Source organism: Lepus europaeus, chromosome 5, assembly GCF_033115175.1.
Source record: "Lepus europaeus isolate LE1 chromosome 5, mLepTim1.pri, whole genome shotgun sequence".
NCBI classification, from domain to species: Eukaryota; Metazoa; Chordata; class Mammalia; order Lagomorpha; family Leporidae; genus Lepus; species Lepus europaeus.
Window position 1 is genome coordinate 42,885,225 of NC_084831.1, and position 21,773 is coordinate 42,906,997.

At 39.5% G+C, this 21,773-nt stretch overlaps 1 protein-coding gene across 2 annotated transcripts in view; it reads right to left on the reverse strand.

The window, feature by feature from the left end:
• EPS15 (epidermal growth factor receptor pathway substrate 15) overlaps positions 1-21,773 on the reverse strand; it is a 172,563-nt gene that overhangs the window by 93,687 nt on the left and 57,103 nt on the right. Inside the window, exons 6-10 of one of the 2 annotated variants that reach the window (XM_062191306.1) lie at positions 20,755-20,820; positions 18,588-18,713; positions 15,819-15,878; positions 1,962-2,051; positions 548-693 (exon numbers count right to left, since the gene is read on the reverse strand). In XM_062191306.1, coding sequence (XP_062047290.1) covers positions 548-693; positions 1,962-2,051; positions 15,819-15,878; positions 18,588-18,713; positions 20,755-20,820 — 488 coding nt within the window. Of the gene's footprint in view, positions 1-547; positions 694-1,850; positions 2,052-15,818; positions 15,879-18,587; positions 18,714-20,754; positions 20,821-21,773 lie in introns of both variants that reach the window. The other variant, XM_062191305.1, reaches the window with a different exon arrangement.

A 21,773-nucleotide genomic window follows, 5' to 3' on the forward strand; every position in this document is an offset into this window, starting at 1 on the left:
TAGAACGCGGTGTGCCGGCGCCGCAAGGCAGAGGATTAGCCTAGTGAGCCGCGGCGCCGGCCCGTGGCTCAACTTTTGATACTGGCTGTCTCAAGATGACCTCTGATTGGTAACAGGCATGTTACAAAATATTTTCATAAACATTATATTACTTAATGTGAAATTCATTAAAGACACTAAGGTCTGTCTTTTATATGAATCAACTGTTATACACCTATATAAAGTGTGTAAGCATATATATACCTTACAGAATTATATGGCTGTGCCTTGAAGAAATATTTTTATACTGTTATTTAAATACCTGTTATTCAATACAGAATATATTGTCTAAATTTCTGATACTGTTATTAAAATTTCAGATAGATTCTCCCTTAAAATTTTAAGTTTAACTGATATTACAGAGAGATGCTACATTTGAACATTCCAATAGCAATTAACTGGTACTGTCAATCTTATAAAGCTTCAGATAACCAATTCTCAAGCTTCTGTCCACTACTCTAAATTTTTCTATAAAAGTTTAATAAAGAAATTTAAATTCAAGTCTTACCAAATATGAGCCAGTAAGGTAGAAGGTAAACCTGTTTTCAAAAAGATTTCACGGACCTCCAATCCAGATACAAATCCATCCATGTCCTTATCAGTTTTCAGGAAGATTTCATCATATTTAGCTTTTTCAACAGGAGATACAACCCACTACAAAGGGGAAAAAAAAAAATTTCTGCCAAAATGAAGCAAACTCTGAGTGTCACTATTTCAACTCATGACAGTATTTGGCACAAATTCTGAAGAATTCTACCTTACTAACAATAGCAACAACGTATCACTTCTATCATGTCTCAATCAAAATGTTATAGTGAAGAGAAAATAACAGAACAAAAAGAGGACAATCAGGACTGTATTTATAGATACATATTTTACTTTTTTTTAAAGTAATGAGTAAATTCAAACATAATTAACTCTTGACCTATGAAAGCCCACATCAATATAGGTAACTTAGAATCTGAATAAACAAAATATTCAGCTAATTCTCCATTTTCATCCAGCATTCTTAACAACAGCCAAACTGGCAGATTTGCAAATCCTAACATTATTTTCCTTTACTCAACCTGACAAAAGACAGATTGGAGAGGGGGTTTAAAAAATAAAAAAGTAGCCGGCGCCGTGGCTTAACAGGCTAATCCTCTGCCTTGTGGCGCTGGCACACCAGGTTCTAGTCCCAGTTCGGGCGCCAGATTCTATCCCAGTTGCCCCCCTTCCAGGCCAGCTCTCTGCTATGGCCCGGGAGGGCAGTGGAGGATGGCCCAAGTGCTTGGGCCCTGCACCCGCATGGGAGACCAGGAGAAGCAACTGGCTCCTGGCTTCGGATCAGCACGATGCGCCGGCCGCAGCGCCATTGGAGGGTGAACCAACGGCAAAAAGGAAGACCTTTCTCTCTGTCTCTCTCTCTCACTACCCACTTTGCCTGTCAAAAAAAAAAAAAAAAAAAAAAAAAAACCACGCTGGAAAACCCACAATTCGATCCCAAAGAATCAAGAGTTAGCTTGAGAATGAACAAAAATAATGATTAATTATGCCAGGGCAAGCATGCTGTGTTAGCATGTAGCATCTTTCATATCCAACTTTAATCTCAGGTAGATCAAGGCAAAGTTAATGAAACATTCATATGACCTAAAGCTAAATGCAGAATTAATATCTGTCTCCTCTGGAAAATCAAATTTTGCAAGTTCAAACAGAGAGAACGTTAACTCTTTGATCCTTTCAATTGCTCCTTCTGTTTTTATCAGTACTCAACTGTTAAATGCCATGCACTTTGTTAAAAAAAAAATCCTTTAACACTGATAATTCTATACCTGTCTTAACGGTGCTTTGGTAGGTAAAATGCCTACAGGTTGTAAGGAGCAGTAAGATTCCTTGGCTGATGCTGAAGAGGGGATCAGCAGCATAGAGCCTGATATACTGACCGTTTTTCTCTTAGAAGGTGGCACCAAGGCTGCAGGCAAGGTCATTGGCACAGGTTCTTTCTCCAGTGCACAGTATACCAAAAACATGGCCTTCAAAATAGATGAGTCAGAGTCACACATATATATCATTTAAAAACATTCACCCAGTGAATTTATTATTGTACATCAACAAATCATCTTCAAACTGTCTCAAATCTCTTTATTAAAAACTTAGGCTAGCGGGAGAGAAGGAAGAAAACACAAAGGAATGGAAGGAAGAAGGGGGGGAAAGAAATAAAAGCAAAGTAATTTTTAGGAAGATATCCTGAGCAGCAAAAACTGAGAGGCACACCCTTCATCTAAGCATCTTGCAATGTCAAAGGATAATGACAATTTGGGGGAGGGAGGAATATTATCTTTACTCATAAAGAGTTCCTAGAAATTAAAAGTCATTCAAATAAAAAAAAAGGACAATATGAACAAATATTTCACAGAAAAGTAAACACATTAAGTGATCCATCCCTTATCATAAAAAATTATGCACAATTTCACTCATGAGAATACTGTAAAAGTATGCTAAAACACTATTTTCCATCTAACTTATCAAAACACAAAGTTTCCAAATGTACTTTTTGCTAGCTAATCTGTGGGGAAATAGATACTGACACACACTCATACACTGCTAGTAGAAGCTGAGGGACAGCAGAAAACACCACCCCAACACATGCCCCATTGTTATAAGGATTATTTTGAGCTGAAGGCAACTGAGAGGCAGCAGATACAAGATAAGCTCTCTGCCTACTATTTGCCTAAAACCCAAGAGGTAAATGTATAAAGCAGATATAAGATAAACTCTCTGCCCACTGACTATTTGCCTAAAACCCAAGAGGTAAATGTATAAAGGTGTCTGTTTTCCCTCTTTACAAGGACAATAATTCTTCCCTACAACTTTAGACTCTTTTTAGCTTGGAGATGGGACCAAAGGAATCTCTTTAACTACCATTAGCTTTCCATATATTTGCCTTCCCACAATTTGTGGCTCCTACCATTCAAGATTCTTTTCCTTTACCTTGTCACTTCTCTAAAGAATATATTCCTTGTTGGAGATAGAATATAACCTTATTTGGGACTGGTGCTGTGGCACAGTGGGTTAAAGCCCTGGTCTGCAGCGTCGGCATCCTATATGGGCGCCAGTTCAAGTCCCAGCTGCTTCACTTCCAATCTGGCTCTCTGCTGTGGCCTGGGAAAGCAGCAGAAGATGGTTCAAGTCCTTGGGCCCCTGCAACTGCGTGGTAGACCCAGAGGAAGTTCCTGGCTCCTGCCATTGGATCGGTGCCACTCTGGCCATTGCGGCCAACTGGGGAGTGAACCAGAGGATGGAAGACCTCTCCTTCTCTCTGTCTCTTCTTCTCTCTTTGTGTAACTCTTTCAAGTAAATAAATAAATTTTAAAAAAGAATATAACCTGATTTGTAAGCCACCTCTCTCAGGGTTACTCTTTCCCTGAGTAGTCGCCCATATACATATAAAACATACTTGTTAATAAATATATATTATTTTTCTCGTGTAAATCTGTATTTTGGCTCAGTGGCCCCAGCCAAGAACATAGAAAGGTAAAAGGAAAATTATTCTTCCTCCCCTACAGAGCCCAAATTGGAACTACCTCTGTGAAGGACAAATTGGTAACATCTAACAAATTGTAAATGAATTTCCCCTTTCGTTCAGCAATTCCACATCTGGCAATCTATGCTTAGATTCTAAGGATACAAGGGCAATTTAAAGAGTTTATGGAAAACAGAATTAAAAAAAATAAGATCAGGGGTGGTGTTTGGCAGAGTTAAGATGCCATTTGAGATATCCACATTCCATACTAGAGTACCTAGGGTTGACTCCTGGCTCTACTACCAATACCAGCTTCCTGGTGATGCACACCATGGTGAACAGTAGTGTTGGACCAGATGGTTACATCCCTGCTGCTCACGTGGGAAATTCAGACTTAGTTCCTACTTCCTGGCTTTAGCTTGGCACAACAACTCAGCCTTTGTGGGCATCTAGAATAAACCAGTAGACTGGAGATCTCTCTTTCCGCTTTTCAAATAAAATTAATTTTTAAAAATTAACATTTTGGTGTAAAATGAAATCTACGCATGTTTTTTCATAATATCCATTTTAAAATGAGCTTTTTGAAACCTCATGTATGCATGAATTCCAAAACTTTTTGCATGAAGATAAACTTTTCAAAAAGATTTATTTATTTATTTGAAGGGCAGACCAAGAGTGAGAGATATCCTCCATCCGCTAGCTCATTCTCTGAACAGCTATAACAGCAGGTCTGGGTCAAGCTGAAGCCAGAAGAGAGGAATTTCATCCTGGTCTCCTACATCGATGGCAGGGACTCAAGTACTTGGGCCATCTACTGCTGTCTTTCCAGGCACATTAGCAGTATGCTGGGTCAGAAGTGGAGTAGCCAGGGCTCGAACTAGCACTCTAAGATTGAATGATGGTGTCTCAAGCTATGGCAAACCCAGTGTGCCATAACACCAGAACCTCAATTTATCTTTAAATTCCATTTCAACAAACTTTTTGAGGGTTCCTCATATGTTGACATATTAAATATTATATGAAAAAGGTTATTAACTAAAGCATTGTATCAGCACCCAAATGCCCATCAACAAAGGACTGACATTATGATACATAGGGTCGGTGCTGTGACATAGCAGGTAAAGCCACTGGCAGTGCCGACATCCCATATGGGTGCTGGTTTGTGTCCCAGCTGCTCCTCTTCCGATCCAGCTCTCTGCTATGGCCTGGGAAAGCAGTAAAAGATGGCTCAAGTCCTTAGGCCCTGGCACCCGCGTGGGAGACCTGGAAGAAGCTCCTGGCTTCGGATCAGCTCAGCTCCAGCGTTTCGGCCATCTGGAGAGTGAACTAGCAGATGGAAGGCCTCTCTCTCTGCTCCTCCTTCTCTTTCTGTGTAACTCTGACTTTCAAATAAATAAATAAATCTTTTTTAAAAAACCATTATGATACATCAATGTAATGAAATACTATGAAGCAATTTTTTTTTTTTAAATGATGGGAAACATTCCATATCTTCACTGTAGCAGTGCATTCACAGGAATATAACTGTCAAAACTCATCAAATATATAACTGAATTGGATGTGGTCCACTGTATGCAAAGTGGTCCTCAATAAAGCTGAGCAGGACAAATGGAATTGGGGCTCTCTGTGAAAAGATATCTATGATACACCATTAAACATAAAAAGATAATAGTATAAAACTGTGTATATGTTCTCATTTGTGGAGAAAGATATTTTTTCATTTTTGTTTACACTTGCATTAAGAAATTGATTCTAGGAGCTGGAGCTGGCATTGTGTTGCATCAAGTTAAGCCAGTGCCTGCAATGGCAACATCCAACTTGGTTCAAGTCCAAGCTGTTCCATTTCCAATCCAGTTCCTGGCTAATGCACCTGGGATAGCAGTGGAAGATGCCCAAGCACATGGAACCCTGTCACCCACATGGGAGACCCAGGTACAGTACCAGGCTCTCAGCTTCATCCTAGCCCTGGCCCAGACCCAGCTGCTGTGGCCATTTGGGGAGTGAAACTGCGGATGGAGGATCTCTGACTCTCCCTCTCTCTCTCTAACCCTGCCTTCAAATAAATAAATTTTTAAAAAATAATTCTATGATGACAAAATTAAGATAGGAAAAGTAGCTGGTACAGAGAGTACGCGTAAATGCAGCAGTTGAGAACAGGGATAGAATTGAGGCTTTTTTCCACTGGACATTTTCTTATATTGTATTGATTTATGAACTATGTATGCGTCACCAATGTAAAAATATTTTAAATTGGAATGACCTGCATATTGACCGACTCAGGACAAACCCTTCTTTTATAAAGGAGTCAAAGTACTTTAAAGACTACTAGAAGAAGAAAATTTTCCATGACTATCTCTAAGTATATGAGATCCCTCCAAGTAACTTAGAACCTCTGGAAAGATTCCTTACATATTTCTTAATTTTTTCTTTCACTGAAAATTGTAATTCTCCCCAAGGTGAAATTTGTTTTTAATTCTTCTAATTTGCTTAACTCTTAAGTTTTACAGGACTTTCTTCAGGTCACCATTCATCCCCAAACACCACTGATCTATGATTTCATTGACTAGTCTCAATTTACAAATAAAGAAACTGTAGCTCAGAGATGCTAAATAGCTTGCCCGATACAATATTATTAAGAAGTGATAAAACAGAGTTTAATTTTTTAAATGAATTATATCCTTTTTTTTTTTTTTAAGATTTATTTATTTGAAAGTAAGAGTTACACAGAGAGAGGAGAAGAGGCAGAGAGAGCAAGGTCTTCCATTTGCTGGTTTGCTTCCCTACTGGCTGCGATGGCCAGAGCTGTGACGATCTGATGCCAGGAGTCAAGAGCTTCTTCCGGGTTTCCCACGTGGGTGCAGGGGTCCAAAGACTTGGGCCATCTTCTACTGCTTTCCCAGGCCATAGCAGAGAGCTGAATTGGAAGTGGAGCAGCTGGGACTTAAACCAGCGTCCATATGGGATGCCGGCAATGCAGGCAACGGCTTTCCCTCTATGCCACAGTGCCAACCCTTAAAATAGGGTTTAAACCAAGATTTTCTGGCTACAATGCTCTTGCTTTTTGCAGAGTTGATCATCATTATTAGCAGCACACTTCTAATTTTACAATATAACATGTTTCCTTTACAACAGATGAAACTAACCTTTACCCATTGGTACTCAGATTTTAGCTGGCCATCAGAATTACCAAGGCAGCATGAAAAAGCACACATTTCTGGGCCCTGCAGCCAGAATTCTGGAATTTGATGCCAATGTTAAGCCAGAGAATCTGCACTTCTAACAAGTTCCCAGGCGAAGCTATTTGTCCATGGACCACACTTAACCATTTGGCTCAAGCCAGGAATTCCCCTCTCCCCATTTACTAGCCAGCTTAGAAGAATTCAGTTATAGTGTTAGAAAGACATCAACTTTCGGGGCAGGCACTGCAATAGAGAAGGTTAAGCCTTCTGCCTTCAGTGCCAGCATCCTATACGGCTAACAGCTCGAGTTAAGACTGTTTTGCTACTGACCTAGCTCCCTGCTAATGTACCTGAGAAGGCAGAGGAAGATAGCCCAAGTAATCGGACCCCATATCCATGTGAGAGAACTGGGTAAAGCTCCTAGCTTCGGCCTGATCAAGCCTTGGCCATTGTGGACATTTTGGGAGTGAAATGGTGTATGGAAGATCTCCTTTTTCTCTATTTCTGACTTTCAAATAAATAAATAAATCTTTAAAAAAAGACATCAACTTTTTATCTCTAACAGCTTGAAACTCCAAAAGGAAACAATCTGGTCAACACTTATTTTCCACTGAATTCCTAATATATGTAATATTATTAGATTGGCACTGAGCTAACAGAAGTGACTAGCATGCACATTAAAAGGTCAGCACTCTTTCTGCTGCAGATGGGAGTCATTTCCTGGAAGAGTGGACAATAGAAGCAAAAAAGCAATGTTAGCCATCTGCTGCCAATAGACAACACATTTTTTGGAAGTTAAAAAAAGAATATTAATTTCATATTGCCTAGAAAATAGTTTCCTTGACAAAACTGAAGCAAAAAAAGTTCCACCAAATAAAACAGAGTAAGTGAACAGAATTCTTTCAATACTGCATGCTTTTGTTTTCTCATTGCATTGTATTTTATCCTATTCAAAGTCTGACACTGAAATGAAAACAAATAAGCAGATGATGGCTGTTAACTACTTTTCAAACTGAAACATACTAACAAATACATTTACAGATAGATATTGAACTAAGGAGCAATCAGACTATCTTTTTTATGGTTTCAAAGTAAAATCATGGGGGCTGGCTTTGTGGTGTAGTGGGTGGGGCCGCTGCCTGCAGTGCCGGCATCCCATGTGGGTGCCGGCATCCCATGTGGGTGCCGGTTCGAGTCCTGGTTGCTCCACTTCCAGTCCAGCTCTCTGCTGTGGCCTGGGAGGGCAGTGGAAGATGGCCCAAGTCCTTGGACCCCTGCACCCATGTGGGAGACCCGGAGGAAGCTCCTGGCTCCTCGCTTTGGATTGGCCCAGCTCCAGCTGTTGTGGCCAACTGGGGAGTGAGCCAATGGATGGAAGACCTCTCTCTGACTCCTTCTCTCTCTGTGTGACTCTTTCAAATGAATAAATAAATCCTTTTTTTTTAAAAAGGTAGTCTATTAAAAAAAAAAGATAAAATCACGAAAAAAAAATTAAACTTACTAAGGAATACCAGGGAAAGAGAGGATTAGTTTTCCTGTTGTAGTCAGTTACTAGCAGCTGCTTGTTTTCTGTGATGCTTTTCCATTCTCCATACTTTTAGACAGTATTTCTCAATTGTTAGTAGCCATCTCATCTGGAGGGCTTTTAAAGCACAAGTTCCTATACACTACCTTAGTTTTCATTCATCAAGTCTGGCACAAGGCCTGAGCATGTGTGTTGCTAACAGGTTCTCAGGCAATGTTGACGTTACTGAACAGGATCATACTTTCAAGAGCTGGTCCTCTTAGGAGTTTCCTTGGGAGTCTTACTTGCTCAGTAATCTACTCAAAACAGTTGAACCACTAGTAACAATGTCTTAAAACAGCAATCTGGAATGAAAATATCAAGGGTTTCACGTGTTTTCCCTATAGTACAAGTTTCCTTTGCTGAGTGAGTCCCACAAAATATTTACTGAGAAACTTCTGGCCACCACACAGAGTGCTAGGTACTAGAAATGCAAAAGTGAAAAGACCCCTCACTTTTTTTTAACAACCCAATAGAAACAGCACATATGCAAAAATAAATCTCAATAAAATGTGATACATGCTAAAATAGACAATTATAGCTCCTTTAAAAATGTCCAAGTGCTAAGACGACCCAACAAATGAAATGCTTCAACAAAAATTCAGTCCACTTTAAGTTTTAGAACTGACAGGAAAAAAACGAAGGCTGAGTAAGAATGTACAAATCAATAAATAGATATAAAGAAAGACATGGCCGGCACTGTGGCTTAACAGGCTAATCCTCCACCTTGCGGCGCCGGCACACCAGGTTCTAGTCCTGGTTGGGGCGCCGGATTCTATCCCAGTTGCCCCTCTTCCAGGCCAGCTCTCTGCTATGGCCCAGGAAGGCAGTGGAGGATGGCCCAGGTCCTTGGGTCCTGCACCCGCACGGGAGACCAGGAGAAGCACCTGGCTCCTGGCTTCGGATCAGCGAGATGCAGCGGCCATTGGAGGGTGAACCAATGGCAAAAAGGAAGACCTTTCTCTCTGTCTCTCTCTCTCACTATCCACTCTGCCTGTTAAAAAAAAAAAAAAAGAAAGAAAGAAAGAAAGAAAGACAGACAGCAAAGTGAAAGGGGTATGAGCCTATACTTCAAAGACTAGACTGGGCAAAGCAAGATATTAACCTTACAGTGGAAAAATCTGGCAAACACTACAATAAAGGATAACATCACCAGTGGTGTATATCATGTACGTATACACAATATGATGATCAATGAATTTCACATCCATAGTATTCTTTGCAAAAGTCCAAACCTCCAATCTGATCACAAAAAGGGGGGGGGGGGTGTTTACATTCTACAGGATATTTGGACATTATTTCTCAAAAATATCAAGGTCATGAAAAACAAGATAACAATGACAAACTGTCATACACCACTGAAATGACTCGACAACTAAATGCAATGCGATACTCTCAAGTGGACACTGGGACAGAAAGAGGAAATCGAGTTTTGACAAATGTATCATAACGTAAATGTGAATAATAAAGAACAGTGAAGGGAGCAGGGAAAACTCCCCACACAATTTCTGCAACTAATTAAAAGTTTTTTTGCTGGGCCAGTGTTGTGGTATAGCAAGTAAAGTCACCGCCTGCAATGCTGGCTTCCCATATGTGTGCCGGTTTGAGTTATGGCTGCTCCACTTCCAATCCAGCTTCCTGCTCATGGCCTAGAAAAAGCAGAAGATGGCCTAAGTACTTGGGCCTCTGCCACTCACATGGGAGACCCAGAAGAAGCTCCTGGCTTCAGCCTGGCCCAACCCCGGCCTATGAAGCCATCTGGGTAGTGAATCAGTGGATGGAAGATCAATCTCTCTCTCTCTGAACAATTTTTACTTATTTACTTATTTATATGAGAAAGAGATCAATTTTCTATAACCTGGTTCACTCTCCAATGCCACAACAGCTGGGGCTTTGCCAAACCACTATTCTGGGTGACAGGGACCAAGTGCTTGAACCGTCTTCTGCTCAAAAGGTAAATTTTAACAGGAAGCTGGATTAGAAGTAGAGCCAGGACTTGAACCAAGAGACTCTGATGTAAGATGTACATGTCTCAAGCAGCACCTTAGCTGCTGCACTAAACTAAAACCACTCCAAAATTTAACAGAAAAAGAGAGAGCATGAGACGAGGAGGCTCAGATTTAGCCTTGGCTCTGCCACTGACTACTTAAAGTGGCTAATTTATAAGATATTTTCAAAACCTAAAAGCTTAGGAAACAGCATGTGTATAAGCACACTCAGCAGGGGTCTTTAAATTTAAAAGTAGCTGGAGCAAGATGGCAGAATAGAAAAGGGAGTACTGCTCTAGCCTAGTGGTAAATAGTTTAAAAACAAACATGGAGGGAGTACATTCTCAGCGGAGAGTTAGAAAACTGTACAGGAAATTCTACGGAAGAGGAATGCCATGGATCAGTGTGGGAGATGCGAACATACAGCACAAGCAGGGACCCCAAACACAATCCCAGCAGCCAAGAGTCAACGATGGAGAGTGAGGTGAGATCGGACTGCCAGGGATGAGCCAGGCTGAAGCCAGGAACTTCATCCATGCCTCCCATGTGAGTGCAGGGGCCCAAAGACTTGGGCCATCCTTTGCTGCTTTCACAGGCAAAATAGTAGGGAGCTGGATCAGAAGTGGAGCAGCTAGGACTCGAACTGGCACCAAGATAGGACACCAGAACTGTAGGCAGAGGCTTAACCTTCTATTCCACAGCACAGACCCCTAAATAAATGTTTGTTGTTGTTGTTGTTGTTTTTTAATTATGTATATATACACTATGGAATACTACTCAGTAACGGAAAAAAAATGAAATCCTATCTTTGCAACAAAATGAATGCAACTGGATATCATTATACTTAGTGAAATAAGCCAGTCCCAAAAGACAGATACCATAGGTTTTTCCTGATTTTGGGTAACTAGAGTTCCTAAAGTGTAGTGTATAGGAGTGAAATTGACATTCTGAGATTTGATGATTGTTTACAGCCCTTGTCTCCACTGTTGAGGGACAGTGCTTTTTTCCCTCATAATATCTGGTGAACTCTTTACTTAGTGTAGAGTTAGTCTTATGAGTACAAAATAAACAGAAAGTAGATCCTTCTAAAAATTAAGAGTAGGAATAGGAAAGGGAAGAGGAAAAAGGGTGGAAGCATGGGTGGAAAGGATAGAGGGTGAAAAGTATCACTATGTTCCTAAATCTGTATATCTAAAATACATGCAACTTGCATATGTTAAATAAAATTTTAACAGAAGAATAATTAAATAAATTTAAAGGAAATCGTTTCAGATTTAATGAAACAAAGAACTACTTCACAGAACAGGGCTACACAGTTATATCTTTGTGGACAAAGTTAACAATAAACATTAACATAATTGCTAATCACTTCCCTTGGATCAATGACAACACTAAATTTCATATAAATTTTGAGTTTTCAAACTGACACACACTAGAAAGGAATCTGGCCCTCTTGCAAACTGTCCCCTAAAATGCACCACCAGAGACTTTCAATTAAGCTTAGTAGGTCAGAAATAAAACTCAGAGACATGTATTTCTAATACCCTTAAATTTCTAGCCTGGTAATTCACCAGTGAGTAAATAGAATACTGAAAATGACAAATATTTTAAAATTTCCCAAAGAAGTAGCTGTAATTTTAAAAATCCACTTTATTTTTGTGTCTGTATACACACATAAATATACACACACAAATTCTCAAAAGTCATTTTAATTGTGGCAAAACAGCCAACTCATAATAAAGTCTGACTTTTACAAATTTATACCAAAAAAAAAACCTCGAAGAGATTCTAGATTATAGATTTTCATTAAAACATTGGGGTTTCAGAGAATATGAAAAGCATTTACATTTGAAAAGAAACAAGGGCCATTCATTAAAGGTTCACATGGCAACAGAAGCTATACAAGTTGGAATTTCTAACTAACTTCATGTACTCCAATTAAAGAAAAAACAACCAAAAAATAATTTTATGCTATAAAAGTAAAGAAACAAACTGGTTAAGAATTTCAAATATATGGCCTGCGCCGCGGCTCACTAGGCTAATCCTCCGCCTGTGGCGCCAGCATCCCTGGTTCTGGTCCCGGTTGGGGCGCCAGATTCTGTCCCAGTTGCTCCTCTTCCAGTCCAGCTCTCTGCTGTGGCCCGGGAAGGCAGTGGAAGATGGCCCAAGTGCTTGGGCCCTGCACCTGCATGGGAGACCGGGAGGAAGCACCTGGCTCCTCGCCATTTAAGGGGTGAACCAACGGTAAAAGGAAGACCTTTCTCTCTGTCTCTCTCTCTCTAGCTAACTCTGTCAAAAAAAAAAAAAAAAAGTATAGATTATGTTCCATCATTTATGAGAGTAAATGGATGGAAAAAGATATATCAGGCAAAACCAGGAGAATGCTAATAAAACTATTAACATTAAAGAGTTAAAAGAACTAAAAGAACTAAATTAACTAAACAAAATCTAGAATTAGAGCTATAAAAAATATTCTCTGGGTTGGGAGTTGAGGGGGAAGAAAAAGTAAAAATAATCTAAAAGTTTCATTTTTCTGGAGTGAGGGTTTATAATCTTGTTTTCAAATACTGGAGAAATAAACTTGAGTAAAAAGAAAGCTGTATTAACTACTAATGGAACAAGACATTAAATAGATTTTCATATTAACAAGAAGAACAAAATGAAAGAATTACTACTTGATAATAGGGAACAAAAAAATAAAGGAAAATAAAAATTTAAAATAAATAGATCTGGTAGGGGAAAATCAGCAAATGAATCATTATATGAGACAAAAACTGTCAAACTGGATAACATACAAAAACACAGAAATATGCCAGATTCACCATAAACTTTAGAAATATCAGATAATTCAAACAAAAAAGGAGTATCAGAGAAGTAATATTTAAAAATCACATAAGCCAGAATCTACAATTGGAAAAGATTTCTAAATTCAGAGAGAAAGCAAATATGGCAAAATGATTATTTAGTAGGTCTAAGAAAAGATAAGGGAGTTTCCTACTCAAAACAAAATTTAAAGTAATAACTGCCTACAAATATGTTTATTCTTCTTCCTTTTTTTTTATTTGGCAACTGGTGAGACCCTCATCTCCACTTCTCTTTTTGTTAAGATTTATTTATTAGTTGAAAGGCAGAGTTACAGAGAGGCAGGGAGAGAGAGAGAGAGAAAGAGAGAGAGAGAGAGAGAAATAGAGAGGTCTTCCATCAGCTGGATGGAAGCTCCTGGCTCCTGGGTTCTTATCGGCAAAGCTCCGGCCGTTATAGCCAACTAAGGAGTAAGCCAGCAGATGAGATTTCTTTCTCTCTCTGTCTCTCCTGATCTCTCTGTGTAACTCTGACTTTCAAATACATAAATAAATCTTAAAAAAAAAAAAAAACTAGGGCCGGCGTTGTGGCGCAACATGTTAACACACTGGCCTGAAGCGCCAGCATACCATATGGGCACCAGTTCGAGTCCCGGCTGCTCTTCTTCCAATCCAGCTCTCTGCTATGGCCTGGGAAAGCAGTAGAGATGGCCCAAGTCCTTGGGCCCCTGCACCCGTGTGGGAGACCAGGAAGAAGCTCCTGGCTCCTGGCTTCAGATCGGCGCAGCTCCGGCTGTTGTGGCCATCTGGGGAATGAACCATCGAACGGACGACCTCTCTCTCTCTCTGCCTCTCCTCTCCCTGTGTAACTCTGACTTTCAAATAAATAAGTAAATCTTTAAAAAATACTATATAAAGTCAGATAAAACAAAAAATGGAGTAAAAATAAGATTTGGAATGACAAAATAGTATAACCACAAACCCAGAAGAGGTAAAAAGAATAATTAAAATTTATAGCAAAGTCAAAGAATAGGTAATTCCTTAGAAAACAAAAATAAACAGAAAATTTGAACATGCTTCCAAATAAGAGAGTAACAGGGAAATTAGGGATTTACCACTGATGAGTTCACAGCAGAGTTTCCTCTAACCTTTGGGAAAGAGATAAATACAACCCTATTTGGAATAAATTACCCAATTACTAAGATAACACGTCTTTAGATAGGATGTCAAAACTGAAATGAAGTCAAACTAGATAAATGTGAAAACTGAGGAATATATTTTAAGAAAAATTACTCCATAGTAGTAGTACCAAGATAGTTCATCAAATTGGGATACAAGGGGCTGGTGCTGTGGCGTAGCAGGTAAAGCCACCGCCTGCAGTGCTGGCATCCCACATGGGCACCAGTTCGAGACCCCGTTGCTTCACTTCTGATCCACCTCTCTGCTATGGCCTGGAGAAGCAGTAGAAGACGGCCCAAGTCCTTGGGCCCCTGCATCCACATGGGAGAACCAGAAGAAGCTCTGGGCTCCTATCTTCGGATCAGCACAGCTCCAGCCATTGCAGCCAATTGGAGAGTGAACCAGCAGATAGACCTCTCTCTCTCTGCCTCTCCTTCTCTCTCTGTGTGTAACTCTGACTTTCAAATAAATAAATAAATCGTAAAAAAAAAAAAAAATTGGGATACAGAAGAGAGTACCAGTCAGCATCGTTACAGTATGTTATCCAAAGCATGTAGATTTCAAAGTCAAATAAAATGAAGATGGCGAAATACATTTTCCATTATTCATTCATTCAAAAATATTTAGACTGCTTTTAAGTCCAAAATTAAGATGTTCATACCAACAATGTGATGAAAATATAATTTTCCTCTAAGTAGGATGAACTGAAAGAGGAAATTTTCTCAGGAGAAAACCATTAAGACATTCAAGAGCCATTGCAGTACACTGAGCTCCATAAAGACAGCACTGAGAGCAGTGAGAGCAGGATAAGCAATGGACAACTTTGTGCTTTGCTGAGGAAAAACAACTAAACGTGGATGGGCAAAGGAGATCCTATGAGGCAGAGACAGATGACATAGAGACATTATTTGTGCAAACTTGCAGAGAAGAGCACAAGGAAAGCACCCAGATACTTTAGTCAACTTCTGAGAGTTTTCTAAGAAGTTTTTGAAGAAGTGGAAAATAATGTCTGCTACAGAGAAAGGAAAATCTGTAGACAAGGCAAAGGCTGTGAAGAAGGCCCATTATAAACGAGAAATGAAAACTTATATCCCTCCTAAAGGTGAAGCCAAAATGAAGCTCAAGGATCCCAATGCATTGCATGCAAGAGGCTTTTTCTTGTTCCAGCTATTGTAAAACAAAACAAAACAACAACAACAAAAAACCTCAAAGGAGAACATTCTGGCCTACCTAATAATGATGTTGGAAACAAATAGGAAAAGATATGAAGTAGCATTGCTACAGTTGAAATGCAACCCTAGGAAAAGCATGAAGGAAAACCATGAAAAAGACACTGCCATACACTGAGTTAAAGGAAAGCCTAATACAGCAAAAAGAGGAAAAAGAAGGAATGGCAGGAAAATGAGAAGAGTAAGAAGAAGTTAGAAGAAGAAGATGAAGAATAAGATTTTTCTTCTCTAAATAGCATTTAGCCACCTTGTGCACAACTCACTCCTTTTACAGAAAACACTGAGCTGTTAAAAAAAATAAGACATTTAAGATTTAAAGAGCATGTGGGTTACTTACAACTGCAAACTCATCTCTGTCAAGCATTCCATCATGGTCAATATCACTCAATTCCCAAACCTTTAAAAAAAAAAAGAATTGAGACAGAGACAGATAAACATTCATTCATTGCATGTGCTACTCAGGGGCAGGAAGACAACAAGTAACGATAAGAGGTAAGAGTGGAGATAAGCAATTATCTGGTAAACAAATGCTTTGAAAGGAGTTTGGACTTTATCCTAAATACACTAAGAAACTACTAAAAGATTAGTTGTAAGTAATAAAAATGCCAAGATTATATTTTTTAGAGTAGAAATCTCATACTGGTCATACAATAAAATATAAGTTGTGGGAAAAATGCAGAAAATGGCATTTTAAATGAATATTTATTAAACACTTAGCCTATATAACACTGTTTCAGAAGTAGCAATACTAGTATGGTCATTATCATCATGGCAGCTGGCATTCGGAGTACGTAACAAGCACTGTCTCAATACTTTATGCACATTGTCACATTTAATCTCTACAACTCTATAAATTGGAAATCATGCTCATTTTAAAAATTAGGAAACTGCTCCTCCTTCTCTTTTCTTCTCTCCCCACCACTCTTTCCTTCTGTCCCCACAAGTAAAAAAAAAAAAAAAAAAAAAAAAAAAAAAAAATTAGGAAACTGAGCCGGCGCCGTGGCTTAACAGGCTAATCCTCCGCCTTGTGGCGCCGGCACATTGGGTTCTAGTCCCGGTTGGGGCGCCGGATTCTATCCCGGTGGCCCCTCTTCCAGGCCAGCTCCTCTGCTATGGCCCGGGAAGGCATGGGATGATGGCCCAGTCCTTGGGTCCTGCACCCGCATGGGAAACCAGGAGAAGCACCTGGCTCCTGACTTTGGATCAGCACAATGCGCCAGCCGCAGCGGCCATTGAAGGGTGAACCAACGGCAAAAAGGAAGACCTTTCTCTCTGTCTCTCTCTCTCACTATCCACTCTGCCTGTCAAAAAAAAAAGGAAACTGAGACTTGGTTTTCTAATGATTTACCCAAAGTCACACAGCTAAGAAGTGGTAAAATCAGGGTTTGACCATAAATTATGTTTTCTTTAAAAATACTTATTTATTTGAAAGGCAAGGTTACAGAGAAAGAGGGAGAGACAGAAAGAGATCTTCCATATACTGGTACATTCCCCAAATGGCCACACAGGCAGGGATGGGCCAGGCTGGGCCAGGAGCCTGGAACTCCAACAGGAGCCCAAGCACTTGGGCTATCTTCCACTGCTTTCCCAGGTGGCTTAGCCGGGAGCTGGATTGGAAGCAGAGCAGCCAGAACTCAAACTGGTGCTTATATGGGATGCAGGCATTGCAGGCAACAGCTTAACCTGCTGCATCACAATGTCAGTTTCCAAGTGTTATCTGTTTAAGTAGGGAATTAAAAACATGCTCGAGGTTTAAAGAGAATACATAAGGTTTGAAATATGGAGAGGCATAGAAGAAATAACTATGGAAACAGTTTGAGTGGCTGGCAGCAGAAAGAAGCACAACTAAGTTTAGTCATCATGAATTTATAATGACACCAATCTTACTAGGCTTCCTCAGTGGTCCATACGTAATCAGAGAGAAGGCAGATCAGCTTCTTGCAAAGTTGGATTTTCACCAGGCAGGAAAGATGGAAGAATAACATGGCAAAGTAGAGCTGGCATTGTGGTGTAGCAAGTTAAGCCACTGCCTGTGACGCTGGCATCCCTTCTGGGTGCCAGTTCATGTTCCAGTTGCTCCACTTCCGATCCAGCTCCCTGCTAATGGCCTGGGAAAAGCAGCAAAAAATGACCCAAGTGTTTGGGCTCTTGCATCCATATGGGAGACCTGGATGAAGCTCCTGGCCCAGCACTGGTCTTTGTGGCGATCTGGGGAGTGAACCAGTAGATGGAAAATCTCTCTCTCCCTCTCTCTGTAACTGACTTTCAAAATAAATAAATAAATCTTTAAAAAATAATAACATAGTAAAGGGAGCTAACTATAATAACATGCAAATACTGATAATAAATCCAAGTTGGATGAGAAAAGTAAATTCAAAAGGGAATAGTTTTAATTTTACAAAATGAATAGAATTATGCAGATTGAATACAAATATGGAGATAACTGCAGTGATGGTTGCACAACAATATAAATGTACTTACTTAACACTACTGAATACACTTAAAATTGGTTAAGATGGCAAATTTCATATTATGCACATTTTACCACAATTTAAAAATTGAAAAAAAAAAAAGAGGGAAAATAGAAGAGCCTGACATTTAAGTCTTAGTGAAATAAAAGAATTAAAATCTTGCAAGTATCTAGGAAAGAGATTTTGAAAGACCAGAATTCAAGTTAGAGAGTGAAATATTTGATTTCAGAGGTGAAATTATTCCTTAGAATATTCCCATGATATGGCCACAGAGCATGTGGCAGACATAAATAATGGCTTGTAGAAATAAGGTAAGCAATTAAGAAGTCAGAGTGTACAACATAAGGAAAAGGGACTCTTTATATATATATATATATATATATATATATATATATAAAAGATATATATATATGACATATATATATATGTGAGTATATATATAAAACTAATTTCAACCATTTATATTTTATAAGCAATCACCAAATACAGAAATAAACTGGCAATGATTTTACATATTAAGTTAGAACACAGAAAATTCTGTAACAACTTCAAAATAAGATTTTTTTAATAACTACTATTGATATATATACTAAAATACAAAAAAAAATCACATTTAGGATTTAATGATATCTTACTCTTCCAAGGATATCCACAGGTAACTTGGAATTGAGCAACACTGGTTTCACTTTATCACCAGACAGAAATCCGTTGACTGGGCTTAAACTATCAAAAATTGCATCATATTTGGCCTTATCTTCAGGCTACAATATTAAAAAAAAAATCAAAAGCTCAATAATGGTGAAAAGAATTTAACTATAAAGTCCTCAAACAACACAATACTTGAAGTCTGTCTGTCTGTCTGTCTATTTATTTGAAACACAGAAAGCTAGAGAGAGAGAATTTTCATCTGCTGGTTCACTCCCCAAATGCCCAACACAGTTGAGCTGGGGCAGGTCAAAGCCAGGAGACTGAAACTCAATCCCCAACTCCTCATGTGGGTGGCATGGACCCAATCACTTGAGCTATCACCTGCTGCCTCCCAGGATGAACATGAGCAGAAAGCTGGAAGCAGAAACAAAGCCAAGACCCAATCCCAGACACTCTGATATGGGATGCAGGTGTCCTAAGTGGTCTTATCCACCGTGACAAATATCTACCCCAATTTTTAAAAACTTATTTAAAGATATTTGGGGGGGGCTGAAGCTATGGTATAGTAGGCTAAATATCCGCCTGTGGCGCCGGCATCCCATATGGGCACCAGTTCAAGTCCCCACTGCTCCACTTCTGATCCAGCTCCCTGCAGATGGCCTTGGGAAGCAGCAGAAGATGGCCCAAGTACTTGGACCCCTGCACCCACGTGGAAGACTTAGAAGAAGTTCCCAGCTCCTGGCTTTAGACAGGCCCAGCTCCAGCCATTGAGCCATTTAGGGAGTGGACCAGTGGATGGAAGACTTCTCTGTCTCTCCCTCTCTTTGTAACTCTACTTCTCAAGTAAATAAAATCTTTAAAAAAATTTTTTTCACTTTCATCAAAATATATGACAGTAAATAATAATTTCAAAGTTACTCTACTCAAGAGTCCAGTGTCCCCCATTCCTTTTATGGCTGGAACAGTCTCTGTTTTTCTATTGTTAGGTTAGCACCAAAAGATTTCAGAGACAGAAGAGCTTTGAAGAAGCTCTAGTCTCACCACCTCTGCTTATACAGACCCATGCCAAAGAAGTAACTTTTATCATTCTATGAATTTCTACACATACTACTGGGTATATTTCAAACTTAAAGAAATTTTAAAAACAAATGAAATTACTGTTACGGGAAGAAATACCACAATTCCCCCATTTTCCTCAAACAAAGATTTCTTTTTTTCCTGTCAATAACAAGATACTTCCTAAAATCTTGAAAGTTACTTGTGTAACATGAAAAACTTGCTGACTATTTGTCCAGTCAATGCTATTAAATTTCTACACTTTTAAAAATTAGTTAGCCTGGGGCTGGCATTGTGGCATAGTGGGCAAAGCTGCTGCCTGCAATGCCAGCATCCCATATAGGCTCCAGCTTATGTCCCAGTTACTCCACTTATGATCCAGCTCCCTGCTGATGGCCTCGGAAAGCAGAAGATGGCCCAAATATTTGGGCCCCAGCCACCCATGTAAGATACCAGGATAAAGCACCTGGCTTTGGCCTGGCTTACTGCTGGCCGTGGTGGCCATCTGGGGTGTGTCCCACAGATGGAAGATCTTTTTCTCTGTAAATCTTTCAAATAAATAGATCTTTTTTTTTAAAAAATTAGTAGCTTGTAAGCATACACAGACATACAAACCCAAATGGTTTTCCAACAAAACCATATATATCTGTCAAAGCTTATTTGATCTGATATATTCTAATACTATTTCAAAATTATAAACTGTAAAAACCTGGCAAGATATCTACAACCAATGCTTTTTCTCCAAATAACTTTCATTAAATTTGTTTTAGAGCCATAAAGAGAATACCTAGTTAAACTACCAAACAAGAAGTAATATCAGTGAAATAAATTACTTGTTCATCAAGTATTTTGGTTAAAAAAGGATTGTGACATCACTATTTTTTCTTTACACCATAACAGATATGAGGTTAGATCAATACTAATTGTCACAAAATGACTGACAGAACTGAAAGTTTCCTCAAAGATTTCCAGTACCAGTATTTCTCCTACTATCCTTGGCATACATGAGTCTAAGGCCTAGTGAAATGTAGTTTTGGAACTAGAAGAGGCTATATATGGGTAAGAGGCAAAACAGAATAGCTAACCGAGTTTACTTACTTTTACAGCCCATGGGAGCTCAGCAGCAGAGGTTCCACTGATTAGCAAAGGACTACTGGTATCATGCTAAAAAGTAGAAAACAGCACAGTAAGAAGTGAAATCATCACTTCCCTAAAGCAATAAAATAAAAGTATTTTTGGATCTAAATATATTCACACAAAATGCTTTATTTATCTGAGTGCACACAGGACACTATTTTACATTGGGCAGACCTTTATTGAATTACTAATGAAACAAAATATTTTCACTGAGTTAGCCACATAAATGATGGTTGTGCTTCCTCCTGGTCTCCCATGGGGTGCAGGGCCCAAGCACTTGGGCCATCCTCCACTGCCTTCCCAGGCCACAGCAGAGAGCTGGACTGGAAGAGGAGCAACCGGGACTAGTACCCAGTGCCCCACTGGGACTAGAACCCGGAGTGCCGGCGATGCAGGCGGAGGATTAGCCTAGTGAGCCACGGCGCCAGCCATGTCACTCTATCTTTCAAATAAATAAATAAATACATCTAAAAAGTAGGATGGACAAATAGATTCAAGTAAAACGGGCAAAGGCTATAAATAGACATTCACAAAAAGCAATAATTGGCTAATAAGCATAAGAACCTCACTTCATAAAACCATAAGGACAAATTAAAATTATGCTTACCTTTGACACCTACCAAAATTAACAAAGATGTAAAAGTTATACAATGGTATGTTAGCAAAAGTGTAGGAAACATATCCTCAACTAAGTAATTGGTGGGAGTGTGAACTAGAACAACCACTACGGAAGACAGGTTGACAATATGCATGGAAATTACAAAGGTGGGACTGGCTTTGTGGCATAACAAGTAAAGCCGCTGCCTGCAATGTCGACGTTGGCATCTTATATGGGCACTGGTTCACATCCCAGCTGCTCCAGTTCGATCCAACTCCCTGCTAACAGCCTGGGAAAGCAGCAGATGGCAGCCCAGATCACTGGGCCCCTGCACCCATGTGAGAAACCGGGAATAAACTACAGGCTCCTGGCTTCGGTCTGA